A 15,499-nucleotide genomic window follows, 5' to 3' on the forward strand; every position below is an offset into this window, starting at 1 on the left:
TTTGTCCCGTACTTAACGGGGATACATATGGTGCAGATGACACCTGACTCAGCGAATTTAGTATGTACTGTGAATCAATGCACACTTGGGCTCCGAAACTTTTGTGACACAGTGATCTCTTATTAGCCAATTCCTGTACGGAGTATGTATAAATGTACTGCTACGTAGTCTTCGGAATCCGGAAGACAAAATTCCCCGATCGGCTGTCACCCGAGTTTAGCTACGATCTTCAGGTACAGAGATCTCCTGAGACATCTTACCAGACGAAACTTACGAACGACGCTCGTCTCTCCTGAATGAAGGTCCTGCGATGGCTTTTCCATGGTAACCCACGAGTTTGGTACCGCCATCCATCTGCCGTTGCACAATTTAACAATCCAACCCGGAGACATGTTCAATTGAGCACCCAAAACATTCCCTCCCTCATAACGCCTTGCGGGTATCATCCTTTGAAAATCCTTGACGATGCTAGCATAGAGAATTTCCGCAAGGAGCACTTCTTTCCCGAGCTTCCTGTTGTCTTCCCACGCCGTCGCTTCCGCGATCTACCTGCCTTTGGACGCTGGTTCCAGTCTTCCCCATCCGACCCCAATGTATCCCGATTGAATACCGCATACCTTGAGCAGCACGGTGCAGACGCTCTTGTCCCACTAGAACTTACACAGCCATCGACGGAACCGGACAAGGATGATATTAGTTTTAGACAATTCAACGCACCTCTCAGACTTTTTCTGGAATGGATGCGCACAGCCGAGGAACAGCCGCAGTCGATTCGACTGTATTTAGCACAATGCCAGCTATCTGATTTGCCACAGACGCTTCGTGACGATTTTGCGACTCCCGAGCTTGTGTCCCAGGCGGGCAACGGCGATGTCTACGATACCAATGTATGGATCGGTTATCCGCCTACATACACCCCCCTTCATCGTGATCCCAACCCGAACCTGTTCGTTCAACTTGCCGGACGAAAAGTTGTGCGGTTAATTGCCCCCGACGATGGACAGGCGCTGTTCGCGTCGGTGAGAAGGCAACTAGGGAGGAGTGGGAATCGCGAAGCTGCTGTGTTTCGAGGGTCAGAAATGATGCAGGGACGAGAGAGGACACTGCTGGAGAAGGAGGTTTGGGACGATAACTTGGACACAGCCAGTTCGGAGCGCAAGTATATCGGGTACGAAGCACAGCTGGAGGCTGGCGATGGGATGTTCATTCCTAAAGGATGGTGGCATAGCATTAAGGGGGTAGGACATGATGTCACTGCTTCGGTAAGTTCCCTTCTTTTTATCTACATCTTGCATGTCATACGTTCTCTGACGCATCGTAGGTCAATTGGTGGTTTAGATAAATTCAGAGTAAATAGTCTCCATATAATACAATATATTCTACCAAATAGATAATCTTTACATATGTAAACAGGTAGAAAAATAGAAATTGGAGGCTATATCCCAAACCACATACGTACCTCCAAAACACCACCAAGCAGGTTCGAATGATCGTTCTAGAATCCTCCGTCAGTCCCACCGATTTCCGCACCACCAAATCCACCAACACACCCCAATCTATTTATCAGCCAAACTCACCTGCAGTAACAGAAAACCTGGCCCAGATAGAAGATATGCACAAATCCATTTTAACGCGTACAACACTTCTACATCTCATCCTAAACCCACTCCTGACGATCCCGACGCGCGCCTCGACCACAATCGCACCTGCGACAATTCTCTATCAAAGACCAATCCGTACACCGATTGCCTACCCCCAGTGTCCCTCCAACCTCTATCAAGGAAAGCCCTACTCCACAATGTCATCGCCCACTGAGCAAACCCAACAACAACAACCCGAGAATGCCGCTACCGACTCCGCCACCGAAAAGAAACCAGAGCAATACCTCGCTCTTCCCGACTCCAGCAGCGCCGATCAGACACAGCAGCTTGATGTCAGCGGTGATGGGTCGACAGTGAAATTGGATCACTTGGGTCCGTTGGTGGTCAACCAGGATGGGACGTTATCACGGATCGCGAACTGGGCGCAGATGACGGAGATGGAGAAAAAGAATACGTTGCGGGTACTAGGGAAGAGAAACAAGCAACGGATGGAGGCACTAAAGGCTGCTCAGGGTGCGCAGGACGAGGGCAATTAGGCCCAGGGAGCGGTGGGAGGGTTGCTAGTTCTACAGAGTAGGAGTTACGGACTTGTGCTTTAGGTGCGCGGGAAGCATTTTCTGATTCGTAGATTGATTGCTGATGTATAATAATCCAACACATTTTAGGCTTCGCATAAAGTTACAGATTTTAATAAGCTCTACACGATGAGAGCTGCTCAGATATATCGATGTTACACCGTTCAATTCGTAATGCCGTACAGCTGAAGTTCCTGAACAACAGGCCACCAAAAAAGCAGAGGCGAATGTACAGCCTTAGCCGAAAATCCAATCGGCAAATCTCGAGAATATATTGCTATGAGGATGTTTAGTCGCGCAAAAATAATAGCGGAGTTGGAAATACTTCAGATAGAATGGACAGCACATACCTCGCAGGCAACGACACATGATTTCTTTCATACTCGTCAATTTCATCGAGTCCAGTCTTCAGATCAATTTCTTCAGGTTTTCGAACATGGGTCTTGTGCCAAAGCTTCCATCCAAAGAAAATGATTGGGAATACTCCAATCATCGTGTACGAGAAGAAAAAGGTGGGAATATCCCATTTTCCAGGTAGAAAGACTTCATACCCACCCACAAACGTCATGACTACCGTACAGACCAGGGCCGTATAGGCAACGTAAGGCTGACCGAGACTTTGATACGGGAGAGAGCTGCGGGGAACATTTTGCGTGATGAGCGCCTTCCTAAAGCGGGTATAGGAGAATGTAACGACCGAGAAATTAATCAATTGCGACGCAGTAACCTGATGCACGGTTTAGCCGCTTGCCTTGAGATCTTTATGGGGTGACCTACCAGGTTGATAAACCAATTGAGCACAACTGATGCGCTGTTGGAGACCTGCAGGAAGGCTAACAGCGCAATCAGCAGGACAAGCCCCACGCAGTAGATGGGAACGCCATTCTTCGTGCATTTCCTGAAGATTTTTGGCGCTTTGTTGTCTAGCGCAAGTCCATACAGGCATCTGCTTGCGCAGTAGACATAGCTGTTTCCTGCACTGAAGGCGGCTCCAAGGACCATGGCATTGACAATATGGGGTAGAACCGGAATACCCAGTCTGTCCATCGCAATGACATAGGGCGATGCAGCCGCGCCAGGTAGGTCCTTTTCGAATGCATTGACCATGGTCGGGTCATTGTAAGGGACCAAAATACCCACGCATAGTGCTCCTAGAACGAAGAATGACGTGAGTCGGTAGAAGACGCCATTGTATGCTTTCGGCAAGACCTTTCGTGGATTCTCCGTTTCTCCAGCGGCCATTGACACATAGTCGGGGCCCGCAATGGTGAAACTCGCTTTGATCAAGCAAGCCAGAAATCCTAACCATCGCCCAAGGTCCCCCGTCTTGTAATACTCTGCAAATGAACCAGGCTCTTGCCAATAGCGAAACCCAAATCGGTCCTTTTGGGGATTGCCACCCAACATTGCAACGAACGTGAAGACGATCAGACCTATACTGAGTAGGACTTTTCCCAGAGCAAGCCAAAACTCGGCTTCACCATAGTAGTTCACGGCGAAGACATTCAAGAATCTATTTTATGGGTTAGAAATGAAGTACCACGGGGGCGCCCCTAATCGCATGAGGAATAACGCACGCATAGAGCACAAGCACAATGACTATGATTGCAACTGTTGGGACCACATCGCTCCAGTAGTGGATGATCATACTACATGCGGTGATTTCGAATGGCACCTGCACAGCTTCGAAGACGAAGAAATTCCAACCGGCTGCTACCCCAAAGGCTTCGTCGACATAGCGGCCAGCAAAGTGGATAAAAGGAGAGGAGACGGGAAGGTATACAACCATCTCAGCCAGACCTAGGAGTTCCTGTGGTTCAGTAAATGCTACATAACGGAAGCGCATGGAAGAGAGATCGCATTGGGGTAGACCAGCATAGCCGCAATGGGAAATTGGGGACGTGAAAACTGATGGATTCTATGGACATGGACACACGGGGGAATGTGGCGCTTATGGAGACCTATCGCCATCCACCGAGAGGGCTGCATTGGGAGGAAAACGCTGCTGGCGGTAATAACGAAGAAAGGCAAGGATTTCGGAGCTTGGGGGGCTGGGAGTTCGTACAAACAGTTATAGCTAAAATGACGGAGCACCTAAGAAAAAGAGATGTATAAGACTCCACGGCCCCAGATATAGAAGTAGCAAATCGGACTTGTGTGGGAAAGAATATGGGGTCTGGGCTCTGGTTGTCTCTTCCAAAACCGCGGTGCATGTCACGGCGGTTTGAGGATCTGTGGAGCGGAGTTTTATGTTTTTGCTTTGTATTCATTGGCGCCGCATCTTTTTTCCTTTGCAAACTGGATCTCAAACGAGAAGTAATATTCGTTTCTTTGCTGCCCGTATAGACTCACCAATATTTTAAGGTTCTTTGAGACACAGTAACCCCAATCAAACACAAGCCACGGTGACAGGTAAAAGAGTACATCAACAAGGGTTATGAAAACTAACCATATCGTGAATGCCAGAAATAAACTGGCGGGACCACCATTAAGCAGGCTTTGGCCAATCTGGACGTAAAGCGCCGTACCAATTGTACCTCCGATACCAATCAACTGGATATGCCGTGATTTGAGAAATCGGTGCGTGCCGTCCTTGGTAAGTATGTTGGATCCAGCATTGAGTGACTCTTCACTGTGGTTCATCGCGGGGTTCTTCTCAGGGATGCCCATTGAAGAGCCCAGCCGCCTCGTCAGCTTGTCCGCCGATAGAAAGGAAAGTTCTCCATGGTGGAAGGAGGTTGCGACAGGCCCCTGGGCACGCTCAGGGTCTGAATCAGAGTTGATCATAGCCGATTACTACTGGCCCTCAGGGTTGAGAGTGTTTATGTGAGTTGTAGCGTTAAAGATGGGATAGGTTGTATATAAGGAGAAAAGAAAAGAAAAGAGGGAGACGCAAGATAACCAGCGGGTTAAGGAAGGAGGCGCCTTGTGAGAAATTTTGCAAACTAGCTGAGCCGGGCAACTGATCATGGTATCGCCGTAGTATACCCGACTTTGTGGGAACGAGAAAGAAAAAAAAAAAGAAGGATCAAAAAACCAATAAGATCTAGACGTGCAGTAGTTTACAGTAGTAGTTACTATGAAAGGTTCTCATGAGCAAATCACCGCTCAGCGAAAATGTGGTAGAAGCTCACCTACGGTGGAGGAATCCCCACAAGAGCGGACAGATGCGCACCATCCGAGGTTAATGGGATTTCGGAGCAAGCGCATACTACTCTCATTTTTTGATCTAAGTGGCTGAACCATCAGCCCTTGCGTCAGTCTTTGGAATCATGACCATGATTTCGTGGTCGCCTATCTTTAGAGTAACACAGAGGACAATGAATCCGTACAGGGAATCGGTTCCCAGTGTCCCATGGGGGAGAAGGGGCAGTCTTTAAAGCGTCTAAGTAGAATCATATTCCAATGTGGAAATTATGTCCCACCGTAACGGGCTAACTTCAACCGTATCAGGTGTGTTGGAATGCAACCCGCGTGGGGCGCATTGTTGGAGGGGCACATTTCAACGTGTCACTCACTGCTTGTCGGTCAATCCAGTACGGAGCCCATGCCCGTTTTATAGATTTAGCGGGGGTAGTAGCTAGTCTCACTCACAAAGTTAGGCCCAGAGAAGAATCTTCGTCATTATTTTGGAAGAAATTCTAATACCTCTCGATAAAGGGAATTAATTGATTAGGCTGCGATCTAACCCTGCGGTTAACTAACTACTAAAGACCAGAGGCTCCACTTGGCTTGCATTTACTCTGTATGGTTTCTTCCAGTAGCGTCTTCTAAATCATGGGTTCACATGCTACTGTATCGTCAAGTGAAAACTTTCTTTACCTGCAGTTAACAATGTTGGTGTATTGTTCAATACATATAATGTTTGCTATCGAGGTCGAGATTGGATTCCCTTACCAAGAAAAGAAGGAAGAGTGGGGTGGGGAAGAAAAGGTGCTCATAAAGTAAGCAGGGCTACCTGGTAGTAATCAAATGAGTCTTTTAGACAATCAAACACCATACCACTATAAGTACTACCCGTAAAATTGTAGTATGAAATGGCCTCCAACAATGAAAGCTACAGCCTAATTATTTAAATATTCCTGGGTTGAACTCTAGATAGAGCAGTATAAATGATTCCTCGGCAGGCCTTTATCAGTGAATTAGCTATTACATTATAGTAGGATATCTCAAGCCTCAAACTTTGTAATAACAATTGTTTCGGCCCTCATTCCTCTGGGACTCGCGGTTGTTCCGCATCCATCGGCGATTGCCTTGGTTTTCGTCCCTCTCCCTGCCTCGGTGGTTTCTGACCCAACTCGGTTGGCGGGAAGAAGCAATCGTTATCTTCAAAATAGAGATAATGCGACATATCAGGTTCGACAGTGCTCGCCCCACGGGATCTCCTGATGTTTCCAGAAGGCGTTTGGCTTTGCGAGGCCGAGCTTAGACTGTGCGAGCTCCCTTGAGGTTCTTGCAGTGAAGAAGACATTCTCAACGTACCAATCTTCGCTGTGGAGCGGTTTGGATTAGAGGATAGTTGAAGGTAGTATTGTTGAAAGTATTTTAGATCATGGAAGTGATCAGAGAAGGTAGCTTAGAGCCAGTCTTTTCCGCTTGGATACAGTTCTTCTACTTATACATGGTTTGAGGGACAGGGGTTGGTGGCGGTTGACGTCAGTTCGACCACGCGACAGTTCCAGTGACTTTTCTTTCTTTCTTTATATTCCAAAGATCTTTGAACGTTATATATCGATAAAGCAACTAATCTATTGCTGAATTCTATTTCGAAGCTGATGGATAACAGTACCTACAAACCCTTATTGTCAGCCAATTACATGGTCGCAATTCAACGAGGAGGATGATAAACGAGGTGTATCTTGCACATGGTTCAAATTGAATCACGTCAAACACGGTCAGACCCACGGTTATGTCGGTCTTTGCATCAAAATTTCCCCCCGCCTAACAGCCCCGCGTTTTGTGTCGGCCCGACTTCTATCGACTTTCCGACACCGAAAACATATAACAGCTTCTGATCCATACTCGATCCATATTGAAAGATACGAATTTGTCTTGAAAAATTGTATCAACATGTCTGAACGTTTCAAACCCAAGGTTCCTGTTCAACTCGATCCCCCCAAGGATGATCCAATTACCGTGGAGGAATTGGCAAAGTGCGACGGTACGTGTTCTCTCTAGTCGATGCTGAGTACCTCAAAAGTCTATCTACACCCTCACCGAGATATTAAGCTGACCGAGGATAATTCCACCACTAGGTACGGATCCCAACCGTCCGACTTGGGTCGCCATCAAGGGTATCGTTTTCGACGTATCCAAAAACTCAGCCTATGGCCCAGATGGTTCGTATCGTGGTAGGTCATCTCCGTCCCCCCAGTAGTCAGGATCTACTCTGACAAATGTTGCAGTCTTCGCAGGAAAAGACCCTTCTCGAGCTCTGGCCTGTTCGTCTCTGAAACCGGAGGACTGTAGACCAGATTGGTACGATCTCGAAGATAAGGAAAAGACGGTTTTAGATGAGTGGTTCACGTTCTTCAGCAATAGGTATAATATTGTTGGAAAGGTGAAAGACGCTACAAACTACTGATGCTAGGGGCAAGTGGGTGATGCGGAATCAGCTATCTTTACGCCTTGGAATAGGTACTATACCCATGGGATTTGAGCTATTTTGATTTCAGATGTTTATGGAGCATCACAGATGCTTCCGCTTCTTTCAAGGTAAACCACGTCTAAAACTGAAGCATGAGTAATTATAAATCAAATGCTGTGTACAAAATTAGCCATTCATAACTTTTGAGCCCCCAACTACGCCTTTCCCTTCCGAGTCCTCCGCTGCATTCTTTTCTTTGCGATGATACGATTGCGTTTGGCAACCTTGTTCTGTTCTTCCGTATCTGCTCCACCCTGCCCTTGGTCGCTATTGCTCTCGGAGCGCTTTCGTTTATTGCCCTTTGGTGCTGTTTTGTTCTGGGAGTCGCCATTTTTTGAGTCCCCATTTTTCTGACTACCTTTCTTGAAATTACGCATCTTTTCTTGTTGCTCCTGGCGGCGTCTGACGACATTTGCGTTTTCAAGAGCAAATTCAACAATGAGTCGTTTCTTCTTGTCCTTAGCATCTTCGGAGCCGGTTGCGGGGGCTTCGACGGCGTGGCAGTTGAGCCACCTGAGTCCCATCAACGCATGCCGGTGGGTAAAATACTCGACGAAACCATAACCTCGACTTCTTCCGGCGCCACGGTTCTCCTCGACCTTACTTCCATCCCGTCCTTCGAAAACGATCTTGGCTTGTCTCACAACACCAAGACCTTTCTTCTTTCTGAGCTGCTCAGCTTCCTTCATCTCTTCCGAAGCACGCTGTAGCTCATCCTTGGACAGGGGCTGGCGCAAGCCAGCAGAGACATCCTGGGCGAAACCAACAACGGCTTGTCGAGCGAGTTGCTTCAGATCCTTCGAGGTGATATGGCGGGGAACGTTTCGAACGGACAGCCGCGTCAAACTAAGATGAAGCGTTGGGTTCTTCTTGATAAAACTTTGTCGCTGTTTGAAGCTGTCCTCTCTCATCTTTATCTCAGACGGTGAGAGCTTCTTGTACAGAGGGGAATCCGAGGGGATAGTTCCCTCAGACAGAAGATACAGGCGACGCTTGTCAGTATCACGAACAAGACGCCGTGAGACACCTTCCTCTGCGAGTTGCGTAGCTCGTGATTTACTCACAGCCCGGGAAACCTGCAGTACTCGGCCGTCCAAGGTATAACGCCCAGTTGGGTCGGCATTCTCATTCTGAAGGACGGAATGTTTGAATGCAATGGAGCCCTTTTTGGCCTTTTCCTTCTCTGGGACAATGGTGTCTTGTTGTTTTGGAGCATCGCGCACACACGCCGCTGCATCCTCCGCCTTCCAGAAGCAAACGAAGCCTGTACCGCGAGGGCGTTCGGTTTCCGGGTCGACAACGATGCGTGCATAACGCAAGGGTCCGAACTGAGTAAAATGTTCGTAGAGTGTCTCATCTGTACAGGTGAATGGTAGATTCCGAATAAAGACGGTGGCGGCGGTTCTTTCATCCTCTTTGTCTTCCTCTTCCGCTTCTTCTTCTTCCTCGTCTTCGTCTTCCTCTTCATCACTCTGATCGATGTCATCCATATCTTCGTCCTCGGGGAGGTCTTCATCATCATCAACACCAGATTCAGCCTCGGCGTCGTCTGCCATCTCAGCGTCGCTTGACTCTTCTTCCTCTCCATTTTCCTGCTCTTGGCTATCTTGTTGTATATTCTCCCAGACAGCCTTGTCCACGGCCCAATCGACAGCCAAAGTTCTCCCATCTACCTCCTTTCCATTGACAGCTTCCAGTGCCTTCTCGGCGTTCTTCTTTCCTCTCAGAACCACAAAACCGAATCCTGCAAGTTTGTTTCCCTTCTTTGGGAGATTGACATGTTTGATTTTCCCGTAGCTTCTGAAATGGACTGCAAGGTCATCCGGCTCCTTGATGCTCCAAGGCAAGTTGCGAACAATCAGTTTGGGCGGCTGAGTGGCAGCCCTCTCTTGCTCTCTCTGCTTTTTAGCCTCAAGCGCAGCAGATGATGGTACACTCTTCCCCGCATTCTCATCGATTGTACGGTGACGGGGCTGGGCGTAGTCAACCTTGATCTTTTTCCCATCGAACACAGATCCACTGAATTCTTCCAGAGCGGCTTTCGCATCGTCAACATCAGCAAACGTCACGAAACCATATCCCTTAGACTGCTTTGTTTCGGAATCATTGACGACCAAAGCGTGTTTGATAACGTAGGACTGCGAAAAATATTCCGCCAACTTCTCGGTCGTCGCAGAGGCGGGCAGAGATCGAACGAATAAAGTTCTCCTAGGCTTGTTGGAGACCGATTCTTCCTGGACTGTGTCATTCTTCGCGGCATCCAGGGCGGCTTCCACCTCCTCAGAATCCCCTCTGCCTTTCGGGAGGCTTTTATGGCTAGTCTCGTTCTTTCCAGCCATCACTGCAATTTGAATTGCTTTTCTCTTTTCCTTTTTTGCCTTGCATCAAAATCAGCGGCAGAAAATTCCCAGCGATGGTTTGAAGATAAAAGTGGGTCTAGGCGGTGAAGAGAGCACGGCTCGACTGCGATTAGATAGTGATTGAGTTACTGCTAGTACCGCTGTTGAAGTCCCGCCTTTATCGCCGTCCAAAAAGTCATGGTCAATGAATATGGCGAAAGTACGGGGGTTGACTCTCCTTCAAATGTAGAAGGAAGCTCTACCCCAAGGCCTGAGGCCCCTGCATCTAGGCAAACACCAACAGGGCCAGTGCCTTCAAAAGTCCAGCAGCCAAAGCCGCAGGTCCTGCCAAGCAGAAGCACCCCTTCGGCTCTCCTTGTTTCGACGAGACAAAAGGGCAACCCAATACTGAATCATATCAAACTTCTGCCCTGGGAATATGCCGATATCCCGGCTGACTACGTGGTTGGGACCACTACTTGTGCACTCTTCCTATCTTTGAAATATCACCGCTTACATCCTGAATACATCTATTCTCGAATCCGACTCCTCGCAGGGAAGTATCTGCTTCGTATTCTCCTGATTATGGTAGACATCCCAAACCATGAAGATAGTTTGAAGGAGCTATCTAAGACCTCAATCATCAACAACCTCACCCTGACCCTTTGTTGGTCCGCTCCTGAAGCTGCGCACTACTTAGAATTATTCAAGTCCTCCGAAAACTCCCAACCAACTGCAATCCGCACCCAGCAAGCACAGTCGTATAAGGAGTCACTTATTGAGTTTGTCACGGCGCCCAGAAGCATTAACAAGTCCGATGCGGCAAGCCTCATCTCCACATTTGGAAGTCTGCAAAATGCTATCAACGCGCAGCCAGAACAGATCAGCGCTGTACCCGGCTGGGGTGAGAAGAAAGTTCGACAATGGTGTAATGCGGTAAGAGAAGACTTTAGGGTGGAAGCATCGAGAAAAACAGCGGCGCCTGCACAAAACTTATATAGTCAAAAGAACAACGAGCCGACGAGTCGAAACAGCAAGATGTCAACTTCAACGAATGCACATAATGAGGATGAAGAGGCAATGTTAGCAGCAGAATCAGAAGGCGCGCATGTGGGGTCTCAGGAAGACCTCGTTGAACGTGTCCATCCGGACAAAGCTGCTCAGAGGGAAGGAATGAGTGACGGCATAGTGGCAGCTTTGGCAAAACTTAGAGAAAGCGGCGGATAAATGAACTCGCTTCCAATACACAAAGTTGAGTTGCTTACGCTGTGTGCACCTAGATGAATGCGTTCGCGCTAAGTGAATCAATTTCAAGTATAATAAGCGACATAGATTCAAACATGATGGATACTGTGGCGTTCACGGTGACTGGATAGCAGCGTTCGTGGCCCATCGCGAAGTGGAAGAGGTCAAAGGTGCCGCCGGGTGGATGAGACGCCACATAACAAAGGTAGCTTTCTTTGACACTATGTGTTGTCCCTACAGCTTATGTGGTCCTTTGCGCAAGACCTTTTCTTTGTGGAGTAGATTGGTTATAGTCAAAATGAGCCCCTAAATACACATTTTTTTTTTCGGCAGTCATTAGAATTGCATAGTGAACGAGTTACACACATTGAGTTCTGATAGCAGAGCTCTAAAGTGGGTGAGAACGAGAGCTGATTTCCCCATGGGGAGGCTGCGGAACTGATTCCTTCGCCATGTGGAGCTTATTTCTTAAGCTAATGTCAAGCAACACGGCGCTGCATGGGGCACGATAATCCCTAGCTATCACGACTCCCCTGCATTTAAATCGCGAAAAGGAATGCTTTTGTATGGGCATGGCACCTAACCTAGGGCTCTAATTCTCACGAGGATTGCAGAAACACAGACGCTGCTGAGTCAGACGTAAGGATGAATCACGTGTGGATTTGGTGGGGCAATGCACCGAAAGGGGAAATCGGGGAGACGGCCAACATTGGAAGTTTTGGTTCCAACACGACACTCTTGATATGCACCAGGATCTCGGATGCCGCCCCTAGTGATCTCAGTGTGGGATGAAGGTTTCTTACTTATCCGATTAACGAGCGGCGTTCCCCACCGGCAAGCTGTTCTCCACTCAACTGCTTCCAGCACGCGGCTTGAGCTGGACCATCCAACTTTAGCCGGCCGAGCCTGGACCATGAGACGATGGGGGAGGAGGGTGCTAAGGACTTTGGGCCCGGAATAAAGCCCGACGTCAACTTCCAAGACTCAAATTGTTCTAGTTCAGCGGACCAATACGCACTTCAGCCTGCTAGCAATCATGCGAGCAACGTGGCAGGGCCGTCCAAGAACAACCAATCCCCCAGGACGGGTCCGCAGGCCTCCCAGTCCAGAAACTTCGAGTTTGTGCTAGTTACGGATAATGAGTCTCGGCGTCAAGTACGCCGTCATGCTATGCGTCAATACATGCATCAGCGGCGTTTGGACAGCATTGCTCGCCTAGGGCCATCTCGTATACCTGTTAGCGGTTGGACCACCCGTCCTCCGTCCGATACTCATGTATCAAACACTTCTTCCCGCGTGGAAGAGGTACAAGAGGAGACTTATGCAAAGGTCAAAGCAGAATCTCCAACTAAGAACGAGGATCAGAATAATACAGAACACACTAGAAGACCCTCACGGTTGCTGATACCAAAACTGCACAAGGTTAAACGTGAGGAGGAGACTTCTCCTCCGATTGCTAACTACACGACGTCTGACCCTTGCGCGTCTCCCGGAGAAGGAGGCAGGCGAGACCCCTTTAGCTGCTACCCGATCTCAGTTAGCCACGTAGATCATGAATTGATCCAGCACTGTAAGTCCTGATCCTCTCACCCCCTGAATTTGCATGTAGATTTGGTATGAATTGAGAGTAGTGGAAGCAGCGGATGTCCAGGCTCTCCTAGGGGTTCAATTCTATGATATGGCTGGGGGCTTACAATTTGAAGTTGTGGTGACTTATCCGTCTATGATGTATAAATTCGCCGAATCCATTGCGAACAATCCCTTGATGGAGATATTCCGACAATTCGCATTACATGATGAACTTCCTTTTCAAGCCATGCTTGCCATTGCCTCTAAGCATCGTGCGGGCGTAGAAGGAAAGGCGGAGTCTGTCCAAAGTCTCACCCACAAAATGCGAGCGCTACGGCTAATGAACGAGCGCATCCAAGCAGACTCTATGGGTCAGCATGATGGGACTATCTACGCTGTGGCTACTATGGCTGTTATCGAGGTAGGTTTCATCCTTGCTTGTTTATTCCAGCAGCTGACACTGTTGAAGAAATGGTCGAAGGATGCCTCAATAGAACGGATGCACTTCAGGGGATTAGCGTCGATGATCAAAAATCGAGGAGGGATGCAAGGAATGCGAGCCTCGAGCCCTTTCCTGGAGAAAGTCTTATACTGGTAATCTTAACAGCAGCCTTGAGCCTCTATCCCAAAGTAGCCATCGACTAATTTCTGTGTAGGGTTGATTTCAGTTGCGCTCCAAAGGCGATATATGGTACCTCGTTACCTTGGTCTGGAACCTTACCGGATAGTCCTCCCGCTGGACTTGATTTTGTCGACACTAACATCCATTTTGCTATCCCCCATCATTTCGCAACAGAAGAAGGTGCAGAAAGCCTCTGTGATCAACTCCGGGCATGTGAAGATTTCTTAAGATTTTTCCGCCGCCTTCATGAGCTGGAATACACTGCACTTGAATCACCTTCCATCATGGTATCTAGCAATACCGGTCACCGCAACAAGCGCTTTGGCCCTGGCACCCAGTTATATTCGATCCTCACTATGCTCCCAGACTACGACCATGGGATACGCGATGTGCGGTTCATTGACGAATTCACATGCATGTCATGTCTCTTCTTCCTGGCTGTTGCGTTATACGATTGTTACTCAACATCTTCCAACTTCGACCGATACCTTGACTGGCTGGACTTGGAGATAAAAAAGCTCAACCCTTATACGAACCCCAGCATTACCTCCGTACTATGGCTTTTCCTAAACAACGGTGGCTATTCAAACGACCATGCTTGCGACGCAGGAGAGAGATGCTGGATCGTCTCCCGGATGATCCGCATCGCCAAACGTCTGGAATGGAAACGACAGGGGACGATCTGGGACCGTCTCCGGCAAGTCTTAATAGATTTCATTCTAACACAACAGGAATGTGCCCTTGGGACAGACCAAGTCGATGAAGAAGCCCTCGCGGCTCGACAGCAGAAGCGCCGGCGATCGGCCGAATACTTCTGGAATGAGGACGAAATGCGCGAAGATATTCTGGACTTTGATCTCAGAACTTTCACACCATATTCAGAGACAGATGTACCAATCCTTACATGACTGGCAGACCTGAATGCAGTGTTTTGCTATAAAGTCAATTTATGATACTAATGATGATGACGAGTATGATTACGGTAACGGATATCATGAGAAAAACTTGCCTTGCATTTGGGCCTTTTTGGTTCATCCTTTCCTTTTTTGCTAGCTGCAGAGGCATTTGGTATTTTCCTTTTGTTACTTCATTTCAACATTCACCCTCCGAAATGATACGTTCACGTCCCTTCAAACTGTTATATATATAGCTTAATCCATCATGATGTACAACGGCGTGGAGTCAAAGCATAGGAAGGAAGAATCAGTCTCTAGAGATTAGTTGAAACCTTGTGATAGCTTTACTCGATCTACCAATCAATTAATTACCCCTGGTCACGGACCGAAAAAGCAAGGGTGGGTGGAGTAACCAGTCCAGGTATACGGAGTCTGCATTCCGCGAACCTTGGAACTTGAACGTAGTGTAAAAGCTTCTAGTAATCAACAGTCCGGAAAGCTTAACCTAATCAACATTACTGAGGAAAGATACCTTGGCATAGTTTGCAAACGGGTCCAGTATGTTTTCCCTTAAGGTTGACGTCCGTAAAAATGACAAGACTCATCCGCATGGGGTCTATGAATCTATTATACATCCGGCCGTACATACATACACATTCATGTCATGTCGTGATAACCAGTTCAAATCACTTGGTGGGTATTGGATTGCACTCTAACCATTAATAATAAGGAAAGCCTCCACGGATTCGAGATCAGACTTCCAAGCATCATCCGTGGAACAAACATAATTCAATAACATGCCGGCAAGGGTAAATGTAAATAAAGCCCAGGAAACGCAACTCATCAACGGTCCATCCTCGTTCACGCCTCGTTATACGATCAACCCAATCCATGGTATCAAACGTAAAAAATAGAAACTTGCTGATAGAAGCCCGGAGTGGGCGTGGTGGGTTAGTGGAAAACGTGTCTGTGTTCTCTCTCTCTCTCTCTTTTTTTTTTTTTTTT

General features: G+C 48.0%; 7 protein-coding genes across 7 annotated transcripts; 5 read left to right on the forward strand and 2 right to left on the reverse strand.

Moving 5' to 3' along the window:
• The first annotated feature begins 3 nt into the window (after nucleotides 1–3).
• On the forward strand, nucleotides 4–1,387 carry BDV27DRAFT_134719 (putative JmjC domain protein). Its single transcript, XM_032068355.1, has 2 exons — nucleotides 4–1,262; nucleotides 1,322–1,387. The coding sequence occupies exons 1-2, from the start codon at nucleotides 297–299 to the stop codon at nucleotides 1,340–1,342; spliced, it is 987 nt and encodes a 328-aa protein (XP_031923419.1). The 5' UTR covers nucleotides 4–296; the 3' UTR covers nucleotides 1,343–1,387.
• A 57-nt stretch (nucleotides 1,388–1,444) lies between these two features.
• BDV27DRAFT_42188 (uncharacterized protein) lies at nucleotides 1,445–2,334 on the forward strand. Its single transcript, XM_032076590.1, has 3 exons — nucleotides 1,445–1,507; nucleotides 1,590–2,200; nucleotides 2,267–2,334. Exon 2 carries the CDS (start codon nucleotides 1,613–1,615, stop codon nucleotides 2,135–2,137), a length of 525 nt encoding a protein of 174 aa, XP_031923420.1. The 5' UTR covers nucleotides 1,445–1,507; nucleotides 1,590–1,612; the 3' UTR covers nucleotides 2,138–2,200; nucleotides 2,267–2,334.
• A 79-nt stretch (nucleotides 2,335–2,413) lies between these two features.
• Nucleotides 2,414–4,963, reverse strand: BDV27DRAFT_148799 (putative general amino acid permease (Agp2); the record flags this gene model as incomplete). The annotated part of the gene is made up of 5 exons (XM_032070965.1): nucleotides 2,414–2,453; nucleotides 2,527–2,903; nucleotides 2,954–3,689; nucleotides 3,754–3,986; nucleotides 4,601–4,963. 5 exons carry the CDS (start codon nucleotides 4,961–4,963, stop codon nucleotides 2,414–2,416), a joined length of 1,749 nt encoding a protein of 582 aa, XP_031923421.1.
• A 2,017-nt stretch (nucleotides 4,964–6,980) lies between these two features.
• On the forward strand, nucleotides 6,981–7,856 carry BDV27DRAFT_42229 (putative progesterone binding protein). The gene is made up of 3 exons (XM_032076591.1): nucleotides 6,981–7,337; nucleotides 7,432–7,527; nucleotides 7,582–7,856. The coding sequence occupies exons 1-3, from the start codon at nucleotides 7,247–7,249 to the stop codon at nucleotides 7,758–7,760; spliced, it is 366 nt and encodes a 121-aa protein (XP_031923422.1). The 5' UTR covers nucleotides 6,981–7,246; the 3' UTR covers nucleotides 7,761–7,856.
• A 1-nt stretch (nucleotide 7,857) lies between these two features.
• Nucleotides 7,858–10,177, reverse strand: BDV27DRAFT_42230 (mRNA-binding ribosome biosynthesis protein NOP4). The gene has a single exon (XM_032076592.1). The coding sequence runs from the start codon at nucleotides 10,160–10,162 to the stop codon at nucleotides 7,979–7,981; it is 2,184 nt and encodes a 727-aa protein (XP_031923423.1). The 5' UTR covers nucleotides 10,163–10,177; the 3' UTR covers nucleotides 7,858–7,978.
• Nucleotides 10,178–10,339: 162 nt separating this feature from the next.
• BDV27DRAFT_134726 (DNA repair protein RAD10) lies at nucleotides 10,340–11,706 on the forward strand. Its single transcript, XM_032068356.1, has one exon. It carries the CDS (start codon nucleotides 10,361–10,363, stop codon nucleotides 11,387–11,389), a length of 1,029 nt encoding a protein of 342 aa, XP_031923424.1. The 5' UTR covers nucleotides 10,340–10,360; the 3' UTR covers nucleotides 11,390–11,706.
• A 463-nt stretch (nucleotides 11,707–12,169) lies between these two features.
• On the forward strand, nucleotides 12,170–14,878 carry BDV27DRAFT_42243 (uncharacterized protein). The gene is made up of 4 exons (XM_032076593.1): nucleotides 12,170–12,977; nucleotides 13,111–13,397; nucleotides 13,446–13,570; nucleotides 13,633–14,878. The coding sequence occupies exons 1-4, from the start codon at nucleotides 12,329–12,331 to the stop codon at nucleotides 14,504–14,506; spliced, it is 1,935 nt and encodes a 644-aa protein (XP_031923425.1). The 5' UTR covers nucleotides 12,170–12,328; the 3' UTR covers nucleotides 14,507–14,878.
• The last annotated feature ends 621 nt before the right edge of the window (nucleotides 14,879–15,499 follow it).

Source organism: Aspergillus caelatus, assembly GCF_009193585.1.
Source record: "Aspergillus caelatus strain CBS 763.97 unplaced genomic scaffold BDV27scaffold_217, whole genome shotgun sequence".
Classification (NCBI taxonomy): Eukaryota; Fungi; Ascomycota; class Eurotiomycetes; order Eurotiales; family Aspergillaceae; genus Aspergillus; species Aspergillus caelatus.

Coding starts and splice junctions, on each gene's coding strand:
- BDV27DRAFT_134719 (XM_032068355.1), top strand. CDS start 297: ATGAAGGTCCTGCGATGGCTTTTCCATGGTAACCCACGAGTTTGGTAC. Junction 1,263..1,321: donor GACATGATGTCACTGCTTCG/GTAAGTTCCCTT, acceptor GACGCATCGTAG/GTCAATTGGTGGTTTAGATA.
- BDV27DRAFT_42188 (XM_032076590.1), top strand. CDS start 1,613: ATGCACAAATCCATTTTAACGCGTACAACACTTCTACATCTCATCCTA.
- BDV27DRAFT_42229 (XM_032076591.1), top strand. CDS start 7,247: ATGTCTGAACGTTTCAAACCCAAGGTTCCTGTTCAACTCGATCCCCCC. Junction 7,338..7,431: donor GGAATTGGCAAAGTGCGACG/GTACGTGTTCTC, acceptor TTCCACCACTAG/GTACGGATCCCAACCGTCCG. Junction 7,528..7,581: donor CCCAGATGGTTCGTATCGTG/GTAGGTCATCTC, acceptor CAAATGTTGCAG/TCTTCGCAGGAAAAGACCCT.
- BDV27DRAFT_42230 (XM_032076592.1), bottom strand. CDS start 10,162: ATGGCTGGAAAGAACGAGACTAGCCATAAAAGCCTCCCGAAAGGCAGA.
- BDV27DRAFT_134726 (XM_032068356.1), top strand. CDS start 10,361: ATGGTCAATGAATATGGCGAAAGTACGGGGGTTGACTCTCCTTCAAAT.
- BDV27DRAFT_42243 (XM_032076593.1), top strand. CDS start 12,329: ATGGGGGAGGAGGGTGCTAAGGACTTTGGGCCCGGAATAAAGCCCGAC. Junction 12,978..13,110: donor TCATGAATTGATCCAGCACT/GTAAGTCCTGAT, acceptor TACAATTTGAAG/TTGTGGTGACTTATCCGTCT. Junction 13,571..13,632: donor CTGGAGAAAGTCTTATACTG/GTAATCTTAACA, acceptor ATTTCTGTGTAG/GGTTGATTTCAGTTGCGCTC.